The following is a 24863-nucleotide window of genomic DNA, read 5'->3' on the forward strand; positions in this document are numbered from 1 at the left end:
GATAAAGTATTGGTAAATACATATCTGTGATTGCGACCAGAAAAATCTCTGGAGTCACTTAGGCCCCAGCACTGCAGACGGTGACAGTTAATTTGCACAGCAAGTACAATATGGTAATGAAACTATCAGGTATTGGGATTAAACATTTGGGCAGCAACATTTGTTGTCAAAGACTTGACTAACGTGACTACAGTAATTCTACTTTATTACTGATTATGAGTTTCTGATGTGGTCAGAAAGTTGCTACCTATTGTCCTAGCTCCTGACAGCCATGTTAACAGTACTGGCAACATAAACACAGGAGTCACTTTCAGCTGTAGGAAAAATACACTGTATCTGAAAAACTCATCAAAGTAGGTTCCTGGTATTATTCTGTAGCTGATTCTTTAACAAAAGCAGAGATACTGCTGGAAACTGAAGTGAGGTCCTAACACTCGTCTTTGATATCTATGTTTTTAGAGAACTTTCAGCACTGGAAACTTGATAATAATGACGGAGATAAATGGAAGATTGAGAATCTGCCTGGACCTCATGGAAAAGACATTCCAGACCCCGAAGTACACAAGTACTTTGTCACTTCATATGGGTAAGAACTGGATTCCAGTAATCTGGAGCTGAGAAACCGGCTTCCTCCTGTCTGTCTGCAGAGGCACTATGGTTAGGTGGCTTGAGGCAGGTCACTGAACCTTAGCGCATGTGTGGGAAAAGGAAGGACCTTAATTAACCTTTTATCCTAGTTTAGTACTAGTGTACTGCTGAGAGAATTAATCGCAGCACGTGCTAAATTTCTCTGTCCCTACTAGGAATTTCCTGTAACTTTTTAATAGTCATGATAATCCACATGGGATCTTCACTTCTCTTCTCCCAAAGGTGGTGGGCAAAGGTTAAGGTTTGGCATGCTAATCGGATGCACTTACCTAACAAGGTCAAAGCTCTGTAACCTCTAAGAATGGTAGATGTGTTTGTCATGCTAACAGCTTGCAATAAAAGCTGTCAACAGGGGAGGATTAGCTGCTTTTACATCCATTAAGCAGTAGTTTCCTGTTACCAATATATGCTATACAACCACAGGGACTCCTCTTAATCCAGCTTGTAGGTAACTAGTCCTTTTATCTGGGGGTGAAGCTAATGAGTTCACTTCCTTGGCTAGCTGTGGCTATGGAAAAAGACATGCCTTAGCCATGTCAGCCTTGTGGGCCTTCAAGGTCTGGGTGGGCTTTTGGTGAGAGTAAAGCTGTCAGGGGAAGTGTGGACATTGAGAGGGAGGAGATGTGTGTTGTGAATATTTCTATTGCTGTTGCAGGCCATGCTTCAAGTCTCAACTCATTACCCTGCAGAAAGAAGGATACTGGAATCAGTTGATGGATGAGAAACGGCCTGAAATTGTAGTCAAGGACTGGTAAGCATATGCACTGAAAACTAGAATTTCTGGTATTGGCCTAGAGATAAGCTAGGCCTCTGAAGCTTTTCATGCTATAAAATTAGTTCTTTATCCTTTGTGAGTGTAAAGCATAAGCTAAATCTAAGTTTATTCAATGGGCTGTAAAGAGGTGGCAATCCTGTGAAGAGCAGGATAGCTGGAAGTTTCAGAACTTCTTCCTAGCTATGGGGATGACATTCCTTTTCCTCTGCAGATGAGGATCCCCTTGGAGACTGTTTTTGAACACTAAAGAAAACTGAATGCTGTATATACAACCCTGTCCTTGACTACTCCCTGCCTCTCTAGGTATGCTGCCAGATTTGACTGTGGGTGTCGCTATGAACTTACAGTGAGGCTGCTTTCTGAAGACTACATTGTCCTCGAGGAGTTCCACCCTGAGCCAGTGGTTATAGAGCAGTGGAGTGATGCAGTGTGGAGAGAGGTAAGCAGCAGCCCTGTTGGCAGTAGCTTTACATCAGTATTGTTGACACCTGAATCTTGCAAGTCTTACTTGGCCAAAAGTCCCAAGTGGACCTTCTTTCTCTGCTCTTCAGCCTCCTCTACTCAATTCAAAAGGTAAGTCAGTCCTTGCTGTTGACAATGCTGAAGAAGCAGTAGTGCCATGAAAGCGCTAGGTTCGGTTTGTAGGTGCCCAGGGTTTTCTAGAGTATCCCCTGGGCTTCTGTGTTATTTTAGCTCAGTCTCTTTAATTGTGTTTCTGTTTTTCACCTAAGTTTTTGTCTAAATAACTAATTTACAAGAGCACAGTTCTTGGTTTTATTGGATCAAAAAGCTTTGTTTTAAAACTACTGCATGGATGTCATTTAAATTATTGCAGACATTACTTTTCTTAAACTGCTAAACGTTTTTAACTGGTGTGATTGGCTGCAGATTCCCCATTATGTTGTTGCTTACATGACAAATGTACCTAAGAATCAAGCTTAATGTTACGTTTGACTTGGAGAGGATTTCAGGGCAGATGGCTGAATGAGAGGGTTTTCCTGTCCCTCAAAAAGGGCTATGATGCACTTTCAATGAAAGATATTTTAGAATGAGCTTTTCCTGAGACCAAGACTCGCATACTGTAGTTGTCCAAGCTTCTAAGTCAGTGCTGGTTTATTTAGGCAAATTAAGAGGAATTTTCTTCTTTCTCTCTAGATTTCTCACACCTTCCAGAATTACCCAGCTGGAGTTCGTTATATCTGGTTTCAGCATGGAGGCCAAGACACCCAGTTCTGGGCAGGATGGTATGGGATCCGAGTGACAAACAGCAGCATCACCATTGGGCCCCTGACATTGTTATGAAGGCACAATATAAGTGTTTGCTTTTACCTCAGGACTGTAACCAGGTGGTCTCAGGTGCACTTATTTGTCTGGACTCTCTGGGTGAGCGTCCTGGCTTTGTCTTGCACAGCTGATCTCAAATACAAGCAGCTAGTTCTCCTTCTTCACAGCAGAACTTCTGCAGGCTCAGCCCTTTGGAGGAAGACTAAGACAATTAAATATCACATCTGTCTTTTTCTAGTTAATATGTCCTTGTGCTACAGCCAAACACTGTCTTAAATAGAAACCTTTTCTTGTTTGTTTATGGAACTTACAAAAGATAAGGCTAAAATGTTTTATTTCAGATTATCAATGCTGTCCTCAAGGGCTCTGCTACAGAGACTTGTTTTGTATGGTATTTTCCTGTTTCAGTTTATGTATAAAAACATGTATCTTTCACATCAGACCTTTCATAGCATAAGGAAACTGTCAACCCTTTTTCATAAATGCAGTGTCACTGGTAGTCAATTCCTTACTGTTCCTGTAAGTGTGTATGATCAAAATGGTACATGCCTTCCCTGTCCAAATACAGCCCTTCGTTGCTTGAGTAAACAGCTAGAGAAAGAGGAGGTAAGAAATCCCTTAAGGTGGCTACCTTACAACATAAGTGCCTTTTGATTGTGCTGGGGTTTTTCCATACTACCTTTGTACTACCCAAGTACTTGGTTTGTACTGAACAGTCTAACCCTATATAAAATGTTAAAGCAGTGCACAACCTCAATCTATAGTATTCTTGCACTTTTTACTTGGAGGAAGCAGGGAGGTACTACACTGGCTGTCTTACCAAATTGTCTGACCAACAAGCTCAGCTTAAATACTATGAACCACGTCTTCTACCCCTGTATGCATAGAGCCAATACTAAGGCCGTCTTCCATCTCCTTTGATAGGTGTAGGATTAGTGGTGTTTCCCTTGTCTGTTCTCTGTTAGGAGTAGGATATTTGGCAAGTGTGCTTGCTGGACAGACAAATTCCACCTTGCTAATGCCACTTGTGGGTGAAAGCTCTCCATGGAAAGGGGAAGAGACCAAGGTTGTATAGTCTCTCATAGGAACTGACAGATTCCACATGTTCCAGAAAAGGTACGGAAAAGTGGTGGAAGCTCCATACAAAATAAAAATAGTTCCTCACTTAAGGGGCGAGGCTGGTTTGGACAGAACTCAGCCTAGTTCAAGAGGGGTAAAACTTAATATTTATTGAAGACTACTTGGGACAGTCACAGTGGACAGACGCTATGTAAGGCCTTACCCTTAGTATGAGTCCATTGCTCTAGTGGAGCATATAACAGATTACTGTATATCACTACCAGTGTGCAATGGAGATGCCCTATTAAGGTGAGAACTGGATTTGTACAAAGCACTGACTGCATACTGCAGTTGCCTATATCCTGCCCCCAGGGATTCACTGTAACAAAACCTATACTCACTCTCACACATGAGCGTATATGGGAACAGGCTCTGGCTCCACATTCCAAGTCAGTTCTATATACAGTGGTAAGAGCACTTGAAATAAAGAGGCAGCAGCTGCTCTACATTCACCCAGAAGGCCAGCTGAAGAGATGGTTATCAAGGTATGGTTTGTGAGATATCTTATTCCACTGGAATATCACATGAGGCTTGAAGGCAAAGATGATTTGAAATCAGGTGCCTTTGTGAGCTCGCTCTTCTACATATAGCTGCATCTGGAGGAGAGAAGCAAGCATCAGTTCCATTTGATGTGCAGGTAGGTGAATGGAAAAAAAGTCTGCAACAGGCTAAACAGGAAGAGTTTGTATGTTCCCCCATAACTAGGTTTCCTATTTTTTTATGAGTCTTGCCCTGTTTTGATTACAGGCATCTGCAAGACTAAGCTACTGCTCAGCAGTATTAAAATTGTTACCCTACAGAAAACTGCAGAGCTGGCATCAGAGTAGACACAGCTTAGAACTACATGCAGTTTCAGCCACCTCTTGGGCCAGAATGCTCTGCTCACCTTTAAGATATCAGATGTCATAGTTTTCAGTGGAATAAGCCGGGGGTCATGCATGTGCACATCTTGTTCATCAGCGAGGATCCATGGGAAATCCTAGGGGCAGGAACACAAGGTGCTTTATTTGCAGAGAGGCTGTAGTCTCTGTAAGGTGAGCTCTCTTTCTCAGCACTAGGTCAGCGTTAAGTGAATGAGATCTAGTGGCTGAGGGAAGAAACGGGTAACTCAAACCTTTCATAACAGCAAAACTTAACACTTGCACACTTGGCCCTGAGACTCCACATAATTATCTTCAGTTACAGCATCAAACTATAATGTTAACCCACTTTGCTTATTCTAAAGGTGACATCTCGCTTCTTTAAAAGATATACTCTTAGCTGTCCTGAGCTAGTATGTTCCATTCATTACACCAGCATTTAACTGCAATTCCAAAATGCTCATGGCACGGATTTCTGTCCTGCCTTGCAAGTTTAAAGGGTGGCCTACTATACTACCAGTTTCCATTACTAAGCAGTACAGAGCAGACTTTCATTTTGAAACAATTTATAGTTCACTAGCTTGCTTTATTGTGCCTTAGGACACCCAAAATAACTTGACTGAGGGAAAAAAAGTTTCCCTGTACCTAAGCAAGGATTCTTAAAAAAAATCTTGCTTGAAAAAGTGATCTGCCCACACTTTCCTGCAAGAGAAAATGTGTTTGTGCACCCAAACCCCAGTAGTTACTTGAATCTTAGTCCTCCTTGCTATTTATAAAGAATCAGCTATCCACACATAGTGGATGTGGGCTTTTTTTTGTTGTTGATTAAATTCAAGTACCTATTCTATATGTCAGAGTAGTTTTAAGTGACTGAGCAGGCGTTATGCAGTATTGTTACAATCAGGCATTGAAGCAGCTATTGTCTGCAGTTGGGGCTGGTGTGTGGTGAATGTGCTCAGTCACCTCACCAGTGTAAGCCATTTTAACGCATTCAAAGCAAAGTTGTGAAGTGCATCATGTGAAGCTAGTGTACATGCTCAAAATATCTAGCGACCTTAACCTTAGAGATGCCAAAACTCTGTAGTTTCCAGTCTTTGCTCTGCAGCTTGCTCACATACAATCAGGTAGCCAAAGGTGTCACTCACCTTTATCACTTGGATCTTTTCCATGTTCCGTGTGGCAGCCTCCCGTGTGTGAACCAGAACTGTGAAGGTGCAACCTGCAAGAGGAACGGTAGGTTCCAGATCAGGGGACAACTAACAGAAGATCAGAGACTACCTAGTGTCTCAAGTCAAGCAATGCCATCCTATTAGGCTGTATGGACATGTTTACCTGGGGGATTGTTGTCAAGCACAGCATCGCACACACTGATCTTCAGGATGAAGGCACGCAGTAACTGCTCCACGTGGGACAGCAGGGACTCTGAACTGTTGAGGAGATAGCAGTTGTTACTGGCATGCAGCAAAGTACTGGGGCCTGGAGCTGCTTCCAGAACACCTCTGCAGAGGCAGGTGTTGGATGCCGTGGGCAAGCAGTAATGGAAACTTTACCTAATGGAAAGAAGAGGTGGCTGGGTGATCTCAAAGACAAATCTCTCCACAGGGTGGTGCTCTTTATCCAGGATTACTACTACAACTTTCTCCACATCATTCTGCAAGAACAAAGATAGAAAAATCCCTTCCTTAAAACAAGCTGTCTTCTGGCCCCAGTGTGCTTCCCAAAGTTCTGATAAGTGGAGTATGCTTATTTGTTGTGGCTCACAGCACTAGCAGTTATCCAAAGCTTGAGCACTGTCAGATCATTCTTACCAATCAGAAAAAATGTTTTTGCAAAGCCATTTCCTGCTAGATGTTAAACTGATAGGTTATTACTAAGGCCTAGGGAGATTAAGTGCACTAAGGAGTACATTCCTCTAGATGCTGTTTTGGAACAAAGGAGGAAGTGTACAGCCATCTCATTGCATCACTCAGGAATGGACAATGATGAGGAAGTTAAGATAGATATGCTTAGACAGTTGGTCAAATACAGTAGCTTTGTACTTCCGCAATGTGAAACTGACCTATTTACGTTCTCTAAATGTGCATTAAGGTTGTCTGTAAAGGGTAGAGAATGCAAAATCTGCCAGCATCCTGCATCCTGAAGTGTTTCATATGGGCACATCTTTCTCTTACAAAACTTGAAGTTCAAACTTACCTTTGCTTGGTGGCTTACAGCAAAGCATTCAAGCTATTCTGTCATACAGATGCTTAAACTTAAATGTATTCAAAAGCAGAACATTAAGATGTAGGATGATGTAACTGAAAACATATAAATGTATATCCTCATGTGCATGTATTAGATGCAACTAAATGCCAATGATCAGCAGCAAGGCAGGGCCTTAACTGCAAGGAAAGGTGATGGATGTTATTTTTATTTTTGTTAGTAACTTTATCAGCTAGTATATTGTATATGGTAAATTTGTAAATAAATTTTTGCAATGAAGATGGTATTTATTTTCTCTTACTTTCTATCAAAACCACTTGCAGTACTTTTGCCCAGGTCCCTGATATGATCTTACCTTCTCAAGCAGTGGCTTTACACAGTGCAGCGTGTCCTGGATGTACTGATTCAGCTCTGGGTGGCAGGACATCTGTAGCAAATACAGTGAATGGTCAGAGCTGCGTTCTGATGTGAACCAGGACAATGCAAAATGGGAAGATTTAAACAGAAGCACCAGTGTGTTACAAGGCACTACAGTCATGCTTCAAATAGTATTTTTCACCACTGAGTTGCCAATTCAAACCAGTAATTCTCTCACAGAAGAGTTAATTAGCTGAGGCAGATCACTGGACCCACACAGTTGTAGTGTACTGGGACTATATACCCACAATAGCATATTGGGAATATTATATTCCAACCATCTCTTACTTCCTAGGAAGCATGCTTTCATGTTACCTTACTGCACATAGCTGGGGAAGCCTTCTACTACTGTTGTCCATGACCTGCTTGTCCCATGAGTACTGCTGTATCCTCAGCTACAGGGCTGTTTTCCCTTTTGACAGGAACTAAGTTCTCTTCGAAAATGAATTTGCACATTACAACAAACTCTGGAAGTGATTTTAGTTTGTTCTGGTGAGTGTTGACTGATCCCTGCTATTTTGCTTGTCCACATGGCTGTGAGCTTCCAAGAAAATCTCCTACCTGGACAGGTACATTGTATTTTTTCCTCTTCTGAAAGATCCCAATAGGGTAAACTTCTCTGACATACAAGATAAGGTGAACAGCCACTTCCAGAAATTCTGAAAGAACATCTGCAACAACTGAAAAACAAAAGTAAAGGATGCTGAAGTAAGGAAAGAGGGAAGCATGCAGAGCAATAGCATATACTCATAGGAATATTTTTTTTTAAGGTATTTTTCCCTGCGTAAATCTCACCTGCTTCCCCTTAGCTGCAGGAAGTTTAGGGATAGAGCAACCCTCCAACAACAATCCCACATGCAGCCTTGCAAGCATATCAGTTTGCAGCTTAGCACAACACATTACCTTGCCCAAAGTTAAGGTCCTGCCGTGTGAGAGTGGTCATCTTTCCCAGAACCTGGAAGTAATCGCAAAAAGAATGTTTATCTTCTGGCTCCTATGTTATTAATATAGTCAGCTATATTAATTAATTATAGTCAGCTACAGTCAGGGAGCCATCCACTTCCCTAGTGCCACTGAGCTCAGACCCAACAACCTGTCCTCTGCACTTAGTCACAAGCAATGAACACTGCCACGACAAATCCGCAGGGCCCACTGTGAAAGGTTTAAGCACCCACCATAACCAACAACACGTCGTCAGAAATCACCAGTAGTGCAAAAACCGAAGACAATATCATTGCTGTGTTCTGGCTCACACCTCAGATTGACAGATTACTCATAATTTAATTCCTGCTTTTTTAAATTGGGTTTTATTTAAAATAAAAAAAAAAAAAGTGAAAATCTGTCCAGTTCACAGTTCTTCACTGTCTCCCTCCCTTTTTGACGCATTTTGCTAGGACTGGAGAATTCATGATTCCTAAGAGACAGGAAAGTTTAGACAATCACTTTTTAGTAGCACAAGGAGCACTATTTTTTTAAAGCCACACAAGTGTTCTTGTAACATACTAGAACATACCCCTTTTCTAACCCCTATATCCTATTGTAACACAAGAACTTCTCAGTTTTATGGGTTTATTCTCACAACGCCACCATGAAACATAGGATCTGCATCTTCCATTGATGCTACACAACACAGGTACTCATCTGCTGTCCCCTACCAACAGCTTCAGAGTGTCTCTCTCTCTCTAGTCCCAAGGAAACCAAACCCTGCACAGCTGCATAATTCAGTTTACATGGAATTTGTCACACAGAATCGTGGAATATCTTGAGTTGGAAGGGACCCATAAGGAGTATGGAGTCCAACTCCCTGCTCCTCGCAGGACTACCTAAAACTAAACCATATGACTAAAAGCACCATCCAGATGCTCCTTGAACTCTGACAGGCTTGGTGCCATGACCACTTCCCTGGGGAGCCTGAAATTTGTGACAATTATAAAGGACAGCACATTATTGTGCCAAACTGAATACCATGTGCCAACAATCAAACAGCAGACACTGGGGTTCAACTTTCCAACAGCTTTCCTTATATAGTGCAGTCCGTGCCTTACATGTTTTAAGCTACAGTGTACATAATTTTCTACTACAAATTTTAATTTGTTTCATTATTTTATCCATACGCTTCGCATGCATGCAAACTCTAATCACTAATAGCAGCACCATTGTTCCTAACCTGTGTATGTCTTTAAATGCCTCCAGGAGCACCGTGGCTCCATCAGTAACAACACAAGTGTCTTACATAGACCTCTGATAAGCCACAGGCGTTCCATCAGTTGTTTAGCCACTGATTTTCAAGCTGTTTCACCTGCACCAAACCATGTTTTTCAGACCTACAAAGAAGTACTTCAACCTTCACAGAATAGGGAGCTACTCTCCTCTCCCTTTTAAAATCAGAATCTTGCCACTGTATACAAAGAATTCCTGGAATATTAGTGACCTGCTACAATAAATAAAATTAAGATATTTAAGCATGTCTCTAGCACCCCAGCCACAGCGACTCTCAAATTTGTCCAAAAGGTCTGTATCAGAGTAGTATAAAGAATCTGTGTTTTTAGAGGTTTAGGTTCACATCCTCACCTAAACATCACCCTTTCTTAAACAGAAGTCCCAGTGAGGCAACAGCATCCCAAGAGGTCCACCCTTCAATGCAGTCAGAAGGTCAGGCCTAAGAATCACACATTTAATACTCCCTCAGCTTCAGGTTTTGGAGTAACTGATTGGAGCAATGCTGCAGTTAATGGCCTTTCATCTATTCATTCGAATTTGCTGTTCTATATGTAATGAGGTCAGTTTCCAGAAAAAGTCATCCCACCTTCCCAGCATAACACAGAGCACTGAGGGATGGCTAGGGGAAGCAAGGAGTAGGCATCAGGAAAAAGAAACCCTGCGCTTCCTTCGTGGTGCTTTTTGGAAGCGAGCAATCCCGTACCGAAGAAACTTCCAAAGAAAAGGGAAGAAAGGAGGCGGGGGTATTATGTAATTTGTAATCCGTTATCTTCAAAGTGCCCATGTCTATTACACAGGCTCCCGCGCTAGCCCAGAATAACTAGCACAGGCCTCCCCCATCAGCTTGCGCTGCGCCCTGCCCGCTTCGTGGCTTCAGAGGACAGAAAGGAGAATCACCAAACGTGCCTTCGCCGTTTCACACACTGGTTTCTCTAACGACTGGACACATGGGAGGACAGACCCCAGCCTTCGGGACAGGGGAGGGTACCCCAGGGCGCCCCGGTCCCACCGCTCCTCAGCAGACAAGCACTGCCTTTACTTCGGTATTCCTGCCTGCATTTCTGAGCCCGTGCTGCCAGGCGTTCAACACCGCTCCCTTCCCAAACAGGGCTCCCGACCTCGCAGACCCCCTCGGCACAGCCCTCCATTCCCCCACTGCCAACCCAGGGGACCCCCAGTGACCGTCACCGCCTCGACCCCGCCCGCCCGGAGCCGCCGAGGACCCCCGGTGACCCTTACCGCCTCCACCCGGCCCGCGGGGACCCCCGGTGCCCCGCACCGCCGCGCCCGCCCGCACCGTACCGACCCGCGGTGACCGTCACCGCCGCACACGCGCGGCGCCCACCGCGGGTGGCCGGGAGGCGGCGCGGGCGTGTGACGTCAGGACGGCGGGCGGCCCGAGCGCCCCCCGGCGGCGGGAGGAGCGGGCGTGTGGAGGGGGGGCCCGGTCCCCGCCGCTCGGCGCTGCCCGCCGCCCCCGCCGCCGCGGGCTCCCGGCCGGCACCCCCCGCGCTGCAGCCGCAGCTCCCTCTGTTGCAGCGGGGCTGGGTGCTGGGTGCAGGGAGTGGGGGGACGCTGGTCCCCCGGCCCGGTTTCCCACCCCGTTACCGTAACGCGGGGGAGCCCCTGCGGGGAGCGGGGGCGCCGTGCTCGCCCCGCCCCGCCGTGCCGGTGAGCGGGGGCCCGGCCGCCACCCCACCCCACCCCACCCCACCCCAGCCCAGCCGGGCCGGGCCGGGCCGCCCCACCTTTGTCTCCGTCCTTTGTCTGCCCCGGTCCCCGCCCGGGGCAGGGACTGCTTGCTCCTGCCACCAGCCCCGCGGCAGCGCGCACCCTGCGCTCCCGCACCCCACCTCCTCCTTCGCAACGGGCACCCCCGCATCATGGGCCCCTTGCATCCCCCTGCACCCCCCTACAGCACCCTCTGCACCCCCCGCGCCCAGCACACCCCGAGCCCCTCCGCCCCTCCCAGCCTCACCTCCCCCCGCACCATGCACCCCAGTCCCCCGGGATTCCCGGCGTCCCCAGTTCCTCTCCACATTCCCCACTGCTTTCCCCCTGTCTCCTCCTCCTCCTCCTCCTCCTCCTCTCGGGTTTGAACACCCCCCTACCCCCCCGGCAGACCTGCCTCCCCTCCCGCTGCATGCACAGCCCCTGCCCTGCCCTGCCTTGCCTGCCGGGCTCAGCCCAGACCGAGGAGCTGCGGACAGGTAGGCAGCGCTGCCCGCATCGCGTTCACCTTGCACCCAGCCCGGGGCCGGGCCGCGGAGGGGCCGGGGGTGCATGCTCCACCGAGCTGATCTCCCTTTGCTTTCGCAGGGATTGGGGAGGAGTGGGGGGGGCACCTTCCTACTTTCCGTGCGCCCCAGAGGAGACAAAGGCCGGGGGTGTCGGGGACCCCCGGTACCGCCGCCTCTAGGCTGCCGCCGCCGGGACGCCCTCGGTGCGCGGTGCCTCGGGTCGCGGCGGCATCGCTCAGTGGCGGGAGCCGAGCACCGAGCTTGGACAGCGCCGGTGCGCGGTGCCTTCAGCGAGCCCTATTGTCACCCGTGCCGGGGAGCAGGCTCCAGGCTCTCCCGCTCCCGCCGCGGTTCTGCCACCCGGCTGGCCCTCAGCGCGATGTGCAGCGCCGTGCACCTTGCAGGGGTGCGCAGTGTGGGCTTTGGGGCTCGCGCCCCTCCACCCTACTGCAAGTCCCTGCTTACTTCAGGGGCTACCGCAAGCTCCCTCCCGAGACGGCTCTCCCCTTTCCTGGAAGCAAAGTCGCCTCGGACAGAGGCATCGACCCTCTCGCAGGTAGCTGCTGAGCCCCTCGTGCACCCCAGGGGTACGTCCCAGCTCAGCGCCAGAGCTGCTGTGGAAAGTGGCCGAGGGGTGAAGGAAGCTTTTCCCACCGAGTCATTGTGTTTGCAGAGCCGTGCGCTGCCATGCATTGAGCCCTTGAGTACCCATGGGTTATTTTCTGCTCTTCCTCTGTTGATAAAAGTGAGATCTCATTTCTGAATTAAATCAATTTGGCATCAGTTAATGGCTTATTACAGCTAGTAATTCATCATGTAGGATTTAAGTGACATTTATCCAATTCACACCTGAAGTCTTCCGTCAACCAGAGGGTTTAATGGAAATGGTTTTGTATTCCCATCTCCTCTCCCTTGCAGAAGGAGGCATTAATCCTACACATTTTGGTTCAAAGTGAGAATGACACACAAGGAAAAATGTTGAAAGCACAGCCTAACTGTTCTGCCAGTTGGGACATATCCACTTCTTCCCTCAGTGAAGATTGGGCCAAATCTGCCCCCATTCTTCCCTGTCACACTGGCGGGTGCTTTCCAGCCGGGTGAGCAATGACCTTTGCTATTGATTGTGTCTCATTTGTCACTAGGCATTGTGCATTAAACTGGAGAGTCTTCTCTGCCGTGCTGACAGCAAGCGACTATATCTTGGATGCTAATCTCAGATTCATTGCTATTTTAATCTCATTATTGGGTAGAGTAGACTCTGTTTGATAGCAGGTCGCCTATGATGGCTGTGTCAGCCACTCCGTGAAGTCCCAGAGGGAAGCAGAGCAGAGGGTACTGCATATTCATTCATGTGCCCCTCTTCACTTCAATACAGTGACTTGCTGGGCTGCTCTGTCCCTGGAGGATGTTGGTGCTGCACACTGCCTGCTTGTGCACCGACACTGAGAGCACTGAAGCTCTCTGTGCGGGTCAGGGTAGGCACAGGAGAAAGGGTGGCACGGCTGTGGCTGAAGGTGAGAGGCACATAGTCACCTGAAGGCTTTGCAAGGTGTCCAGTGTTCATCAGAGCCAGGGTGCCGGAGCTTAGCAGTGACTTAGTGACAAGTACAAAACTGCCAGCTTACTCACAAGTCTGGGCTGCAGGAGAGGGTATTTTCCGGGTTGGGCTGTGTGAACAAGCCACTTCTGTCCTCAGTGGTTAGGAGGGCAGAGCACAGTCTATCAGCCAGAGCTGACTGGTGAGGGGAAGGGATTGCCGGGGCCAATGGGTCAGCAAAAACAGAGTCCCAGTTCCAGCCCTTCAACTAATGTTGAGTGAGTCACATTTCAAGTGGCCACTGGATATGAGTTGCGCCAGAGAGATGCTTTGTGGAGGCACGGGGGCAGCTACAGCTACTACTCAACCCCCTGCAAGCCTGAATCTCTATGTCCTGTCTCTTGTGCCACTAGTGCAATTAACATATTAGTGGATTTGGCCCTTTCTATGGTGCAGTGCTGTTTGGTGATGGCAGAAAGCGAGAGAAAACAACACAGGCAAAGGAAAGCAGATGTTTCAAAGGGTGATGGTGGGATTCGAGTAGCCTAGCCTAAATATCTGCAGAGGGGAAATCTCTCACACCAAACACAGTCATGAGGGACAAGGAAACTCTGGAGTCAGATAAATATGAAAGGCAAGGCAGGGAGGAAAGGTGATGATAGATACAGGAAACCTAAGAAAGGAGGGCAGCTCCGAAGAGGGACCCAAAAGGACTGGAGATCTGTGAGCAGGGGACTCTGCTGCTCTGTCATCCCAAGGATGTCTAGACCAGCAGCAAAAAAACTTCTTTACAAAGTGAGTGTGCAAGAAATGATAGAGAAAAGAAACATGTTATTACTTTTGCCCCAGGGAGGAAAAGAGAAGGGTGCATATAAGATTACCTGCCTGCTTTTGGGGACCCTAGAAAGCTGGCAGAGAGCCCTTTGAAATGGGAAGCTTTCTTGGCAGATTGTTTATGAAGCTTCCCAGCATTTGCCTCCAGAAACAGAAAAACAGATGGAAAGAGACCCAGCAGGGAAGTGAAATCTCATTTATCTGCACAATGCCATCCTCCTGGCTCCAGCCAGCTCTCTGCATGTCAGCTACCATACAGCCTACCCCGTCCATTCTGCTCCAGGCCTTCCCAAGCCCATCCATCACCCTATAGCTTATTTACAGGGAGCCTGGCACAGGAAGCTGGGTTTATTGTCTATCATCCCTGCCACACATGCACATACACACAACACCCATGTAGACGCATATACACTTTGTCTATTGCTGCAGCTTGGGATTGTTTGAAGTCCAGGAAATTTTTACCATGCCTGCCAAAGTCTGAGCTTATCAGAGCCAAAGAGAAATCTGGCCCAGCGTACGTGCTTGGGTCTATCTTGGTTCAGCCCTTGAGCATACAAACTGCATCATTTGTGGTCTAGGGTGATAAAGGATCTTGATATTCTCTGTTTCTCGGTTCAAGAGTTTTGTTCCTTTTGGCTGTGACATGAAGAACATATGTGAAAAGTTAAAGCTAGGAGTGTCAGATACCATGTTTTAAGTGAGATAGGTGAATGAACATAGATGATCCGATGCTCCTGCTTTGTCAAATACAAAACAAATGCAGCACAGGCAGTTTCAGAGCCTATTTCAGAGCCAAGGTGACATAACTGTATTTACATGGGGAAAATATGCCTGAGTTTCTGTGCACCTACTCAGTCCATGGCTGCCTTGCAGGATTACAAGCAGAGAGCAGAGTAATAGCAATTGTATCAGTGAGTCCGGAGAAAGAGACTGCCCACAGGGAAAGTTACCCAAGATGCAAAAAACCCCGATTTCCCTTACAGGATTGTGACCATCCACTACTAACCCAAAATGGATCAGAAATAGTGGCTGAGAGACAGCACTGCAACTCACTCATCAGCCCTGAGCCTGCACCCTGGGTAGCTCTAAGGCCTTATCTTTGCTTTACACATTTTCTTGTTAGTAGGCAGATTTGCTACCTCAAGAGGCAGGTGGCTTGTAATCCTGAGGGTATATAAAGGAAGAGCAAGGCATTGGGTGGAGCAAGGAGGATGTAGGCCTGGTGTTGTGAAGAACTACAGGGGCAGCTTAACTTGGCAAGTACTTCAGCTGTTTCCTTTATTACTATATGAACCTTAAGAAGAGGATGAATTCTGGACTCGTAACGTGTGTTTGTTTTAGAGCAATTTAGGAAAGGCATCTCCTTACAAGGCCAGACTTCTTTCTGCCTGCCATATGTCTCAGGGCAGAATTTCACCCTTTGCAGAAAAGGTGCATCAGCAGTGTGAGAACATTGCTGTCACCTACACCAACAAGCCCAGGGCTAGCACGGTCTTCTTTTGTGGACTGTGGTCCTGAGAGAGGAGAGGGTGGAGTTTACTTTGGTGCTCAGACATTAAGGAACCTGAGCACTGAGGAGAACTAGGGATGCTGTTGTGTTATCTAGCTGCCTTTTGGAAGCGTGAATTTTATGGCTTCTGTAGGGTAAGAAAAATGAAGGAGGTAGGAAGAGGTTTCTGAAATTAAAGATAGATCAGGGCATGGAAACAAGTGGTTAAGAGAAGGCTGGGATTTCTGTGCCTCTAGCACAGCAGCGTTGCATTAACCCAAGGTACCAAAACTTGTCCATGCACTGTTTTGGTTTGGCGAACAGCTCAGATCTCCCCTGACAACAGTGCAATACAGGTATTTATCTGCATTATTAATGCAAGACTCCCAGTGACACAGCAACACAGCATGTTAGCCTGCCCTCTCAGCTAGTGCGGAGATGAGGCAACCCACGTGCTCTAGCTGCACTTTCATCCTGTGTCATGCCAACAAGACAGCTGGGCAGCTTTAATAAATGCCCCCTACACTTTGAAGCAGACCTTCTGTTTAACTGCCCTGCAGCATTTAGCTGCTTTCTAGCTCCTGCTGAAAACCAGAATCTGCAGCTAATGTGTCTGTCAGGTTCACCATCAAAGGGTGCGTGTCTGTGTGACAGAGATTGGAGACACCTGCCTCGCATTGTCTTTGCACTTGTTCTCTCCTCTTGGTATTTTGCGTACAGATGAAAAGGTAAGATGCTGTTTCTAGCTCTTTGAGTTGTTCTGAGTGATGCTGTGAACCAGCTGGTTTGCTCTGGTTCTTAAAGAGAAAATCCTAGGAAAAAACAAAGACTGTGGATGCAGAGCTTGGGTTTTGTTTGGTTGCTATTTGTTCCATTGGTTTTGAAGCAGGACTTCAAGTGCTTTGTTAATAGATTTAGCTGTCGGTCTGGTTTTCCTTTGTCCCACGTAGCTGCCAATAAAATACTATTTCATAGTGTTATGCCTGCAGCAAATGAGCTACGCAGCACCTCCTAAAGCAGTCCTCAAGTAGCAGTTTGTTGTCCTTTGTGGCCAGTAGAAAGACCTGCTTTTCAGACACTGCATTAAAGAGAAGCCCCCTGTGCTGCCTACCTCTTTCCAGGGGAGGTCTGAACTGAGAATTTGCTCCCAGGCTCTAAGCAATAACAGAGATGAATCTTGGACAGGCAGAATTGGCTGGTGAATGAGTGAGCAGGCTTTTCAGTTAAGGGCATGAAGACATCTCCCTCTACGCTCCCCAGATGCTCTATGAGGCTGGGGCTGCTATGACGGCAGAGGTTTCACTGACTCAAAACACTCCACATCTGTCTTATAGGTTGAAAGAAAAGAGGAAAGGAAGAGCCAAGGCTATTCTTAGGGTGTCTCCTGTCAGCTCCACAAAAAGGCACTGAGATTGGCCTCAAAGCATGTTACCTGCTGCCCTTCACAGGTGACAACGGCTGGTCAAGCAGCAAAGCACCTGGAGGAGGGAATACAAGCCATTGTAATTGTGCAGCAAAGTCGTTCACCTGGTGAACAGACAGGTGGAAATCAGGTGCAACTGGGAGCTGGGGTGCAGGAAAGATGGGGAGGAGGTTGAGTGAAAAGCTGCGGCTGTAACTTTGTGACAGTATTACTCAAATGTAAGCATAGGCCTGGTTTTCTGACAGTCAGTGTCACAGGGAACTCTGGCTTTACCCATGCCCTCATGCCGCCCAGATTGAGAGCGACAGTTTGAGAAAGCTGCCCCAAAGTGAAAGGCTGCACTGGAAATGCTGAAAATCCCTTTCCCCTTTTTGGGGGAAAGGACAGGGGAGAACGACTTAATTAGGGAAATCTCTGACTTGTGCAATGTCCCAAAGCCATGTCTTACAACACAAACACAGGGATGAAGGAAGACCCTCAAAAATATTACAGTGAAGCAGAATGAATGAGAATAGTCTGCAGCCACTGGGCTGAGGGACTCGATCTCAGTGTTCTTTGGACTTAAATTACCCTCCCAGTGACAGCCTCACCTGGTGGGTGAGCTGACCTGACCTGTGCAGGGTCAAGGAGGGAAAGTGGGACAAGCTAGAGAAAACTCAGTCTGCCTCCCTGCCCCTTGATCTTTAGACCAGCATCCTCTGCTCTGCTGGCAGCAGCAGATTTGTTTCTCTGCTACGCTGTGAGGTATCAGCACAAAATTTCCATTTTTTTTTCTTCCTTTGACCAGCTTCAGCCACCCTGAAGCAGTATGTGTGTGCATGTGCATGTGTCTCTGTCTTGAGCTGCTCAGGGCTGTTGCTGGTCCTGCGAGGCCACCATCTGCCTCTAGTTCTGTTCGTCTTGACATCTTCATTGCAAGGAAACCAGCCATGAGGAGGGGCCAGTGCCAGCCAGGCCCAGGATGCCAACCTGGCAGCAAACAGCCCTAGCCAGACAGCTGGTGCTGTGCAGGCGGCTCAGGAGCTGTGGCCTGCAGAAGCCAGCCTCCCCAGCCCCTCAGATGGTAGGCTGTGAATGGGAGGGTAGGGGGGCTAGTGAGGAATCAAAGGGAAATGTCCTACTGATTGATGGCCCTTATTTGCACATGAAACTGGGACCTCTCAGCCCTGCAGGCCCTGCACGTGTGTCTCAGCTGCTGTAACCAGGGCTGGGAGAGGAGGAGGTAACCAAGGAGGGAAAAACTCCAGCTCTGGACACCATAACTGTTTTTCATCTAAGTGTCCTAGGTCTGAATCTTGCTTGTCTTTACAGTTCCTAGAAGTTGGTTGCTTTTTTTTTCTTTTCTTAATTGCAGGTGAGGCAGAGCACCCAGGATTATGGCAACTTCTTCCACCTTCTTCTCTCCTTTCCTTTTCCTGTGCGTGCTGGTTCTTTCTGACATCAGTCTTGCAGTCTCCCTGGACTCTGGCACAAAGCTCAGAAATGTCCCAGAGAACAACAACCATCTTCAAAACCAAGAGATGTGGCTGCAGCAGCCCAGAAGTGGGCACCACCACAAGCATGGCTTGGACAAGAAGGAGAGGGTCCATGCCATGCCTTCTAGAGGGCGTCCCGCTGGGGAAGAGGCCCTCAGAATGGGTAGCGGAGCTCCAGCTGTGGAAGAGCTGGTGGCAGAGGGACAGCCAGCAGCCCTGAAACAGAATAAGGATGTGTTCCTGGGTTTTGAGTTCCCATATCCTGAGAGGGAGAACCAGTCTCCTGGGTCTGAGAGAGGAAAGAAGCAGAATCGAGAGCATCGTCGACACAGCCGCAGGGACAGGCTGAAACACCACAGAGGTATTTGAGCTCCAAGGGAGGCTGAGGCTGTTGGGTCACTGGAAATGAGTGTCACTTGTGTGAGGGCAAGAAGATGCAGCTGTGGTTGAGCCACATGGGTGTGTGGAGGGTATGAGATGTGTGCCTGCTCTGGGGAGAAATCTGCCAAACAAAAGAGGCACAAGAAAAAAGGGGAACTCCAGAACCAGAGGTTTTTACTGCTGGCTGCAATTTTGTGAAAATGACCTGGTTTCCCTTACAGGGGGAGCTCTGAAAGTTCCTAGGACTTGAGGGGTTGTTTTGGGGTGGCCTGCTTTGGTTTTTTTGCCTTTTTAGCAAATGGTTCAATTTATGAACAAACATGTCCAAGCCATGCTCAATCTCTCCACTGACTTTGAAACATGACCAGAACTAGAAATAATACAAAACCCCTGCTTTGCTTGAAGATCAGTTTCTTCTCATCAGAGCTTGTATTCTTCTATGTTTATGCTGAACTACAAAAAATATAAATTTTGCATATGTGAAATTGCACTAATTACTTTAAAATGTTGCTTGTTTTTGACTGGGGCTGCTTTCCTCTACAGGTCAAGTTGTGGGTGTGTGTCTCTGTGGTATGGTATGCTCAGTGTAGTAAACCTTCAGTTCTGTTAAAGCCAGGCAATTTGTGTCAATCTACATTATTTGACAAGCTGGGTGTCAGTATTCCTGAGTTCCAGCTATCACTCCTCCCTGCATCAGTAAGGAGAGCTCTATTGTTTTCTCAGGGGACTGACTAAACAACTCATGTTAAGCAATATAGAAGAGTATGCAACAAAGCTGGTTTGAAGCAGTATTTGCAGACTACACAGGCCTTGTTTCTTTGGTTTAACTTAAGGTCTATATTTAAATTAATACTTAGTAAAAGCAGGGATCAGGCTGTGAAGATATTCTTATTTTAAGTTAGGTAGGTCCTGACTTGAGCTAAATTGAAATAACCCACTGCTAAAATCAAATAAGAATGTGTTCACAGGTATTTGCAGCAGCTTAATCTGTTAGTTTTAAAATGGTTAAACAGGTACATTTTGTACTCTTGAGACCAGAAGAAGAAATCCTTTGCTTCTTCAGCAAGAGATAGACATATCTTCAAGAAGGTGTGATTATGTATGATGTAAGTGTGTACAAATCAAGATGCATATACTCTGGACCTGATCTATCACTTTAATTTAATAGCACATGACTCTGTTTTACATTGGTCTGAACAGCAGCTCAGGGTGGTAGAACGCTGGCCAGTGGCTGGATGAAATCTGAATTCCTTTGACTCAAATCTATGGCACACAGAAAAGGGATGAGAAAGCTAAGGCTACTGTACTTGTTGCCCTCTGCAGGGAAGACACCTGATGCTGGGCCAAGCTCCCTGTACAAGAAACCTGAAAGCTTTGAAGAACAGTTTCAAAACCTCCAGGCAGAGGAAGCTACAAGTCTGACTCCCACCATGCTTCTCATCACTGCACTGGAACTAGCTGTTTCCACAGAAGAGCCTCCTGTTCTTCCAGCCACATCACCACGGTCACAGGTAAAGAGACAGCTGGTAACTGCACTGTACCTCTGATGCAGACAGCAATCTCCTGCAGATAAGGTCCAGTCCCGTCCCGTCCCGTCCCCCCCCCATTAGAGGTAAGTGCTTGCTTAACACCAAAGCCCTCCTTCAAAAGCAGCTCTCTGTCTTGGAGACATCTAAACACCTCTTCTTCATAAACAGTTCCTTTTACTTGCTTCTCTTCCTTGCCCTACCTATCCCTTAGCTAGCCATCTTTATTCAGCTTCAAGGACCAGAGAGGCAGTAGGAGCACTTGGCTGGAGAGGCAGCATATCCTAATGCTCCTTGCTCGCCTCTTGTCCTCACATAGAAGCCAAGGAAACTTCCCTCTTGGCTTCAGCCGCAACAGGGGAAAGCTCTTCCCTTTTGAAAATGAGATGCCAAGAATCCCCAGTGGAGAAGACGGGGGTGGAGGTGGGGGGGAGGAGGGGTGGAAATCATAAAGCCTTTTTAAGTTCTAAAAGCACCAGGAAAATTTGCAAAGACTTCAGTGTCGCTACAGAAGTGTAATCCGTTGTTTCTTTGGTTTCTTGTGGTTTGCAGGCCCGCTTCAGGCAAGATGGGGATGTGATGCCCACCCTAGATATGGCACTCTTTGACTGGACAGATTATGAGGATCTCAAACCAGAAATGTGGCCATCTGCCAAAAAGAAAGGTGCTAAACCTCCCTGTCCTCTTTCCCAAAAGTCATTCTGTAAGGCTTGTCCCATGGTTAGTGTTCACAGATGTGCTGAAGGGTGTGAGATCATAGTGGTGAGGAAAGAGAAAAAGCGTAATGCTGATTGTGTTTTGTGCTCAGTTTCACAATGTTTCTCATTTTGGATCATAGTTTGAGGGCAGAGGAAAAATGATAGATGGAGGGTTGAGAAACAGGGAGGAGATTAGACTATGAAGGTTTAGAGTTCAAACTCTTGAAGTTCGAGGCTGTTTTTACCCTGGAACAATATAGTCTCCAAAATAAACCCACTACGATGAAATTTTCTATCAGCATCTGTTTTTTTCCATAGAAAAACGCCGCAGTAAGAGCCCCAACAGTGGAAATGAAACCGTGACGGCTGAAGGAGAGCCATGTGATCATCACCTTGACTGCCTCCCAGGTCAGGATCAGCTTGGTAGAGTCATTTCTCCAAACGTGAGATTGTTTGAAATCCAGCCCAGGTTCTAATACAACTATCCTGATTTCTAATACTGATAGAAAGTGGTATGCAGAGGGAAGGAGAGAGGCTCTCTAGGCGTGTTGTGGGAACAGATGATGTCTGTACCATGGAGCTGTCATGAGTGTCAGTAGCCCTACAAGGGAAGGGGATAAATGAGCTGTGCTGACCCTTGTTCCTGTGTTGCAGGCTCTTGCTGCGACTTGCGTGAACACCTCTGCAAACCACACAATCGAGGCCTTAACAACAAATGTTATGACGACTGTATGTGCACTGAAGGTGAGTTCAGCTCTTTGCTCTCCTCCTTCCATCTAGCTTCATAGTTGGCTGTGTTGACTCGGAATAGTGGTTTATATGTGAAAATAGGAGCCAAGCTCTGCTGCTTTTAGCCTTTCCCTGCCACTGACTCACAATGTGACCATTGAGTCATCTAGGATATCTTGTTTTCCCTCTTGAAAACAAAAATCCTGATATCTACAAACCTAATAGAAGAAGCCACAATATATTAACACTTCAGTGGTGCTTTCAGGTATCACAGGTTATAAAAACAGACTACTATCCTTGTTTTACATGACCTTATGGCTAATATGGCTTTCCTGAGTTAATTTCAACTGAACTTGTAGCAATTTAGCAGGTGTGGGCAGGGCACAGACTTTTGTTTCTTAAAACTATTTCTGAAGAATCCACAGCAGCCCTTAATAGACAGTTGTGTTACGAAGATGTTGAAAGGCACTCTTCTAGTCTGTACATGTTTAGGATCAGCTCCAGGCACTGGGTCTTGTCTGCCAGAACAAAACTCTGGTTGCCAAGTTTTGTGACCTGTGTTAGGTAACTAGTGACTTTGACCAGGTCATTCACCTAATTTTTACCCAGTTAAACAGACTGCTTTCCTGGAGTTGCAATGTTAAGTGATAGTCTTCACCTTGGGTGTGTCGTGTAACGCTTGAAGGTCCTCATCAGAGACGATGTTCTGATAGATTAGCCTAGAAAAGTGTTTCTGCAAGCCTAATGAGGGCTGCCCCCGGCCCTGCTTTATACTTAAGCTAGTTATAAATTGATGCCAAATGTGCATCCTCTGTAGCATTAAAAAGATCCCCAGAGATGTAGGGTCCAGATAAGATAGACAAGACACTTAGGTAAGAGCAGAGCTCTGATCTTTTGTGCTCTCCTTCTGGGAGACCAGACTGCCCTGGGGGAGATTGGTAATGAGGGGCAGAAACCCGACTTCAAGGTAGCCGGGTCTCAACATAGCCCAGGGACATGCACTCCAAAAGGCTGCTCAGTGACCTGTGACATCAGCTGGGTCTCAAGGAGACTATATGGGCTGTCTCATTATAAAAGCTATAAATCCTCAGCCTCTCCCACTCTGGGGGTGCTGGCACTGTTGCTATCTGCTGCCTGCTCTGGAAATGAAGAGAGTTGCAGTTTCTAGGATGATCAAATCAGCTCCTGCCAACCCCAATGACCAGATCCTGGGCTACTGAAAATCAGGGCTTTCATGAGAATTATTTACGCATAGGCTGTGCCCTGTTTGGCCCAACTAGCTACACATTCTGGTGTAACAAAGTCAGACAACAGACACCAAAAGATAAATCTATCAGTGCCAGAAGCCAGAGTTACCCTGACCAGAGGCTCCCATTGCCTTCTGCTGCCATGGGAGAATATGTACTCATGTTTTTTACAAATACAATGCCTTTTTTTCCCCCTTAGTATTCATCAACACTGTATCAGATAGCTTCCTTCAGACCCTGCACTTCGAGCATCCAAAACACAGAAACTGAAGGAGATCAGCAGTGAGCTTTGGATCAGACCTCCCAGTAATAACGCTTCAAAGTCTCTTCCCTCCTCTCCTGAAGCTTCAGGGAAATAAATAGCAAGGGGAGCTCCCTAGCCATTGCTGCTGCACATTAAGTCTATAGTAATTTCCCAATGGAGAGATCACTTAGACAGTAATGGGAAGTAATAGGGGGAAACCAAGCAGGGCTTCCATAAAATCACTGGAAACAATCAGGATAATTCATTGGTATTTCAAGAAGCCAGTGAAACCTTCTGCCTGAGCCAATGAATCCCAAACCAGAACAGTGAGCCAAACAGAATAGCAGGGCCCGGAAAGCAATATGCCCTGCCCATGTGAGGCATTTCTCTGCCACCTCATTTGTCACAGCCCAGGCTTCCCAGCCCTGGGACTGTCCCCATTGCAGCAGGCTCTGTCATGAACTGGGGCCAAGAGCTAATTCTTTGATGTTACTGCTGTAGTGAGCCCTGGTCCCTCCTGCTCACTTATGCATGTCTTTTCCATAGGGCTACGTTGTTATGCCAAATTCCACCGCAACCGAAGAGTGACCCGGAGGAAAGGGCGCTGCGTGGAGCCCGAATCGGCCAACGGAGAGCAGGGATCATTCATTAATGTTTAGGAGGGTGGGACTCCCGCCTGGATGGTCAGGAGCTGGGGTCAAACTGTTTATACCTAGCAATAGGAATTAGAGGAAAAAGTCAAGCAAATGACTGAAGCTGCAGGCTCTGAACATGCCAGGTTCCAACAAGACTGAAGCTCATCTTAACTATAAATAGAGTGGCCTCAGCCTTTTCCATACCAGAACTGCATTCCCCCTCCCTTCCCTCAGCACATTCCTGCCATTGAGCTGGGTCCCCCTCTCCTGGTTAGTAAGAGATGATCATGACTACTGTTCTGATGGTCCTGGCGGGAAAGGGCTCTGCAGTTTCATCTCCTCCTCTCAACAGAGGCAAGATATGAAAGATCCTTCAGGTCAAAGGGGATATGAGCTTAAACTTTACCCCTTAACTATTGCTTGAGAAGAAAGGTAGATCCTCCTTAAGGATCAGAGGTTCCTAGAGGATAGGAAGCTTGTAGCCTCCAGGTGGAATCAAAGGTGGGAAACCGATCAGCAGGAAGCTGGCTGCCTAGGTGAGAGGGGACCCTCTGACAGAGCTCTTGCTCTCTCCCTTGTTCACCGTTACAGACAGATATTCCCTGGCTGTTACACACTACCACTTCCTACCTGTCTTCTCTGGGACCATCCAGTCCCGCTCCTTCCTTCCTTTCTTGCTTCCAGAGAAACACCTGGTTTCTGCAAGGATGTGGCAAGACATCCCAGCCTGCAGCTCTCACTCATTTAGCTATCCTGCCAAGTCTGTTATTTTTAATGATTATTTTTAGGAGCTTTCTGGGGAAGTGATAGTTTTCCTAGTGAGCCAAAAATAAAGTTTTTGGTAACAGGAGATAGGGACAGACTGTTCCATTGTAGTAAA

General features: G+C 47.0%; 3 protein-coding genes across 4 annotated transcripts in view; 2 read left to right on the forward strand and 1 right to left on the reverse strand.

Moving 5' to 3' along the window:
* LOC127024651 (F-box only protein 6-like) overlaps positions 1-3211 on the forward strand; it is a 63001-nt gene extending 59790 nt beyond the window's left edge. For both annotated transcript variants that reach the window (XM_050909248.1, XM_050909247.1), the window contains 4 exons: positions 460-586; positions 1304-1399; positions 1727-1862; positions 2579-3211. In XM_050909248.1, the coding sequence (XP_050765205.1) occupies positions 460-586; positions 1304-1399; positions 1727-1862; positions 2579-2725 (506 nt within the window). In that variant the 3' untranslated portion in view covers positions 2726-3211. The remainder of the gene's footprint in view (positions 1-459; positions 587-1303; positions 1400-1726; positions 1863-2578) is intronic.
* MAD2L2 (mitotic arrest deficient 2 like 2) lies at positions 2184-10814 on the reverse strand. The gene is made up of 9 exons (XM_050909250.1): positions 10765-10814; positions 8209-8260; positions 7867-7985; positions 7244-7315; positions 6237-6337; positions 6019-6113; positions 5832-5905; positions 4713-4805; positions 2184-4422 (listed from the first exon to the last, which is right to left on the reverse strand). Exons 2-9 carry the CDS (start codon positions 8246-8248, stop codon positions 4381-4383), a joined length of 636 nt encoding a protein of 211 aa, XP_050765207.1. The 5' UTR covers positions 8249-8260; positions 10765-10814; the 3' UTR covers positions 2184-4380.
* Positions 10815-18424: 7610 nt separating this feature from the next.
* On the forward strand, positions 18425-24863 carry DRAXIN (dorsal inhibitory axon guidance protein). The gene is made up of 6 exons (XM_050909531.1): positions 18425-18884; positions 20228-20415; positions 20983-21094; positions 21447-21536; positions 21783-21872; positions 23895-24863. Exons 1-6 carry the CDS (start codon positions 18425-18427, stop codon positions 24005-24007), a joined length of 1053 nt encoding a protein of 350 aa, XP_050765488.1. The 3' UTR covers positions 24008-24863.

Source organism: Gymnogyps californianus, chromosome 21, assembly GCF_018139145.2.
Source record: "Gymnogyps californianus isolate 813 chromosome 21, ASM1813914v2, whole genome shotgun sequence".
Classification (NCBI taxonomy): Eukaryota; Metazoa; Chordata; class Aves; order Accipitriformes; family Cathartidae; genus Gymnogyps; species Gymnogyps californianus.

Bases quoted from the DNA above. Each gene is read 5' to 3' on its own strand.
- MAD2L2 (XM_050909250.1), bottom strand. From the start codon at position 8,248: ATGACCACTCTCACACGGCAGGACCTTAACTTTGGGCAAG. The intron at 6,114-6,236 runs GTAAAGTTTCCA...TCTCCTCAACAG, and splicing joins CCACCTCTTCTTTCCATTAG to TTCAGAGTCCCTGCTGTCCC. The intron at 4,806-5,831 runs GTGAGTGACACC...TCCTGCCCCTAG, and splicing joins AAAAGATCCAAGTGATAAAG to GATTTCCCATGGATCCTCGC.
- DRAXIN (XM_050909531.1), top strand. From the start codon at position 18,425: ATGGCAACTTCTTCCACCTTCTTCTCTCCTTTCCTTTTCCTGTGCGTG. The intron at 20,416-20,982 runs GTAAAGAGACAG...TGTGGTTTGCAG, and splicing joins CCACATCACCACGGTCACAG to GCCCGCTTCAGGCAAGATGG. The intron at 21,095-21,446 runs GTGCTAAACCTC...TTTTTTCCATAG, and splicing joins GCCATCTGCCAAAAAGAAAG to AAAAACGCCGCAGTAAGAGC.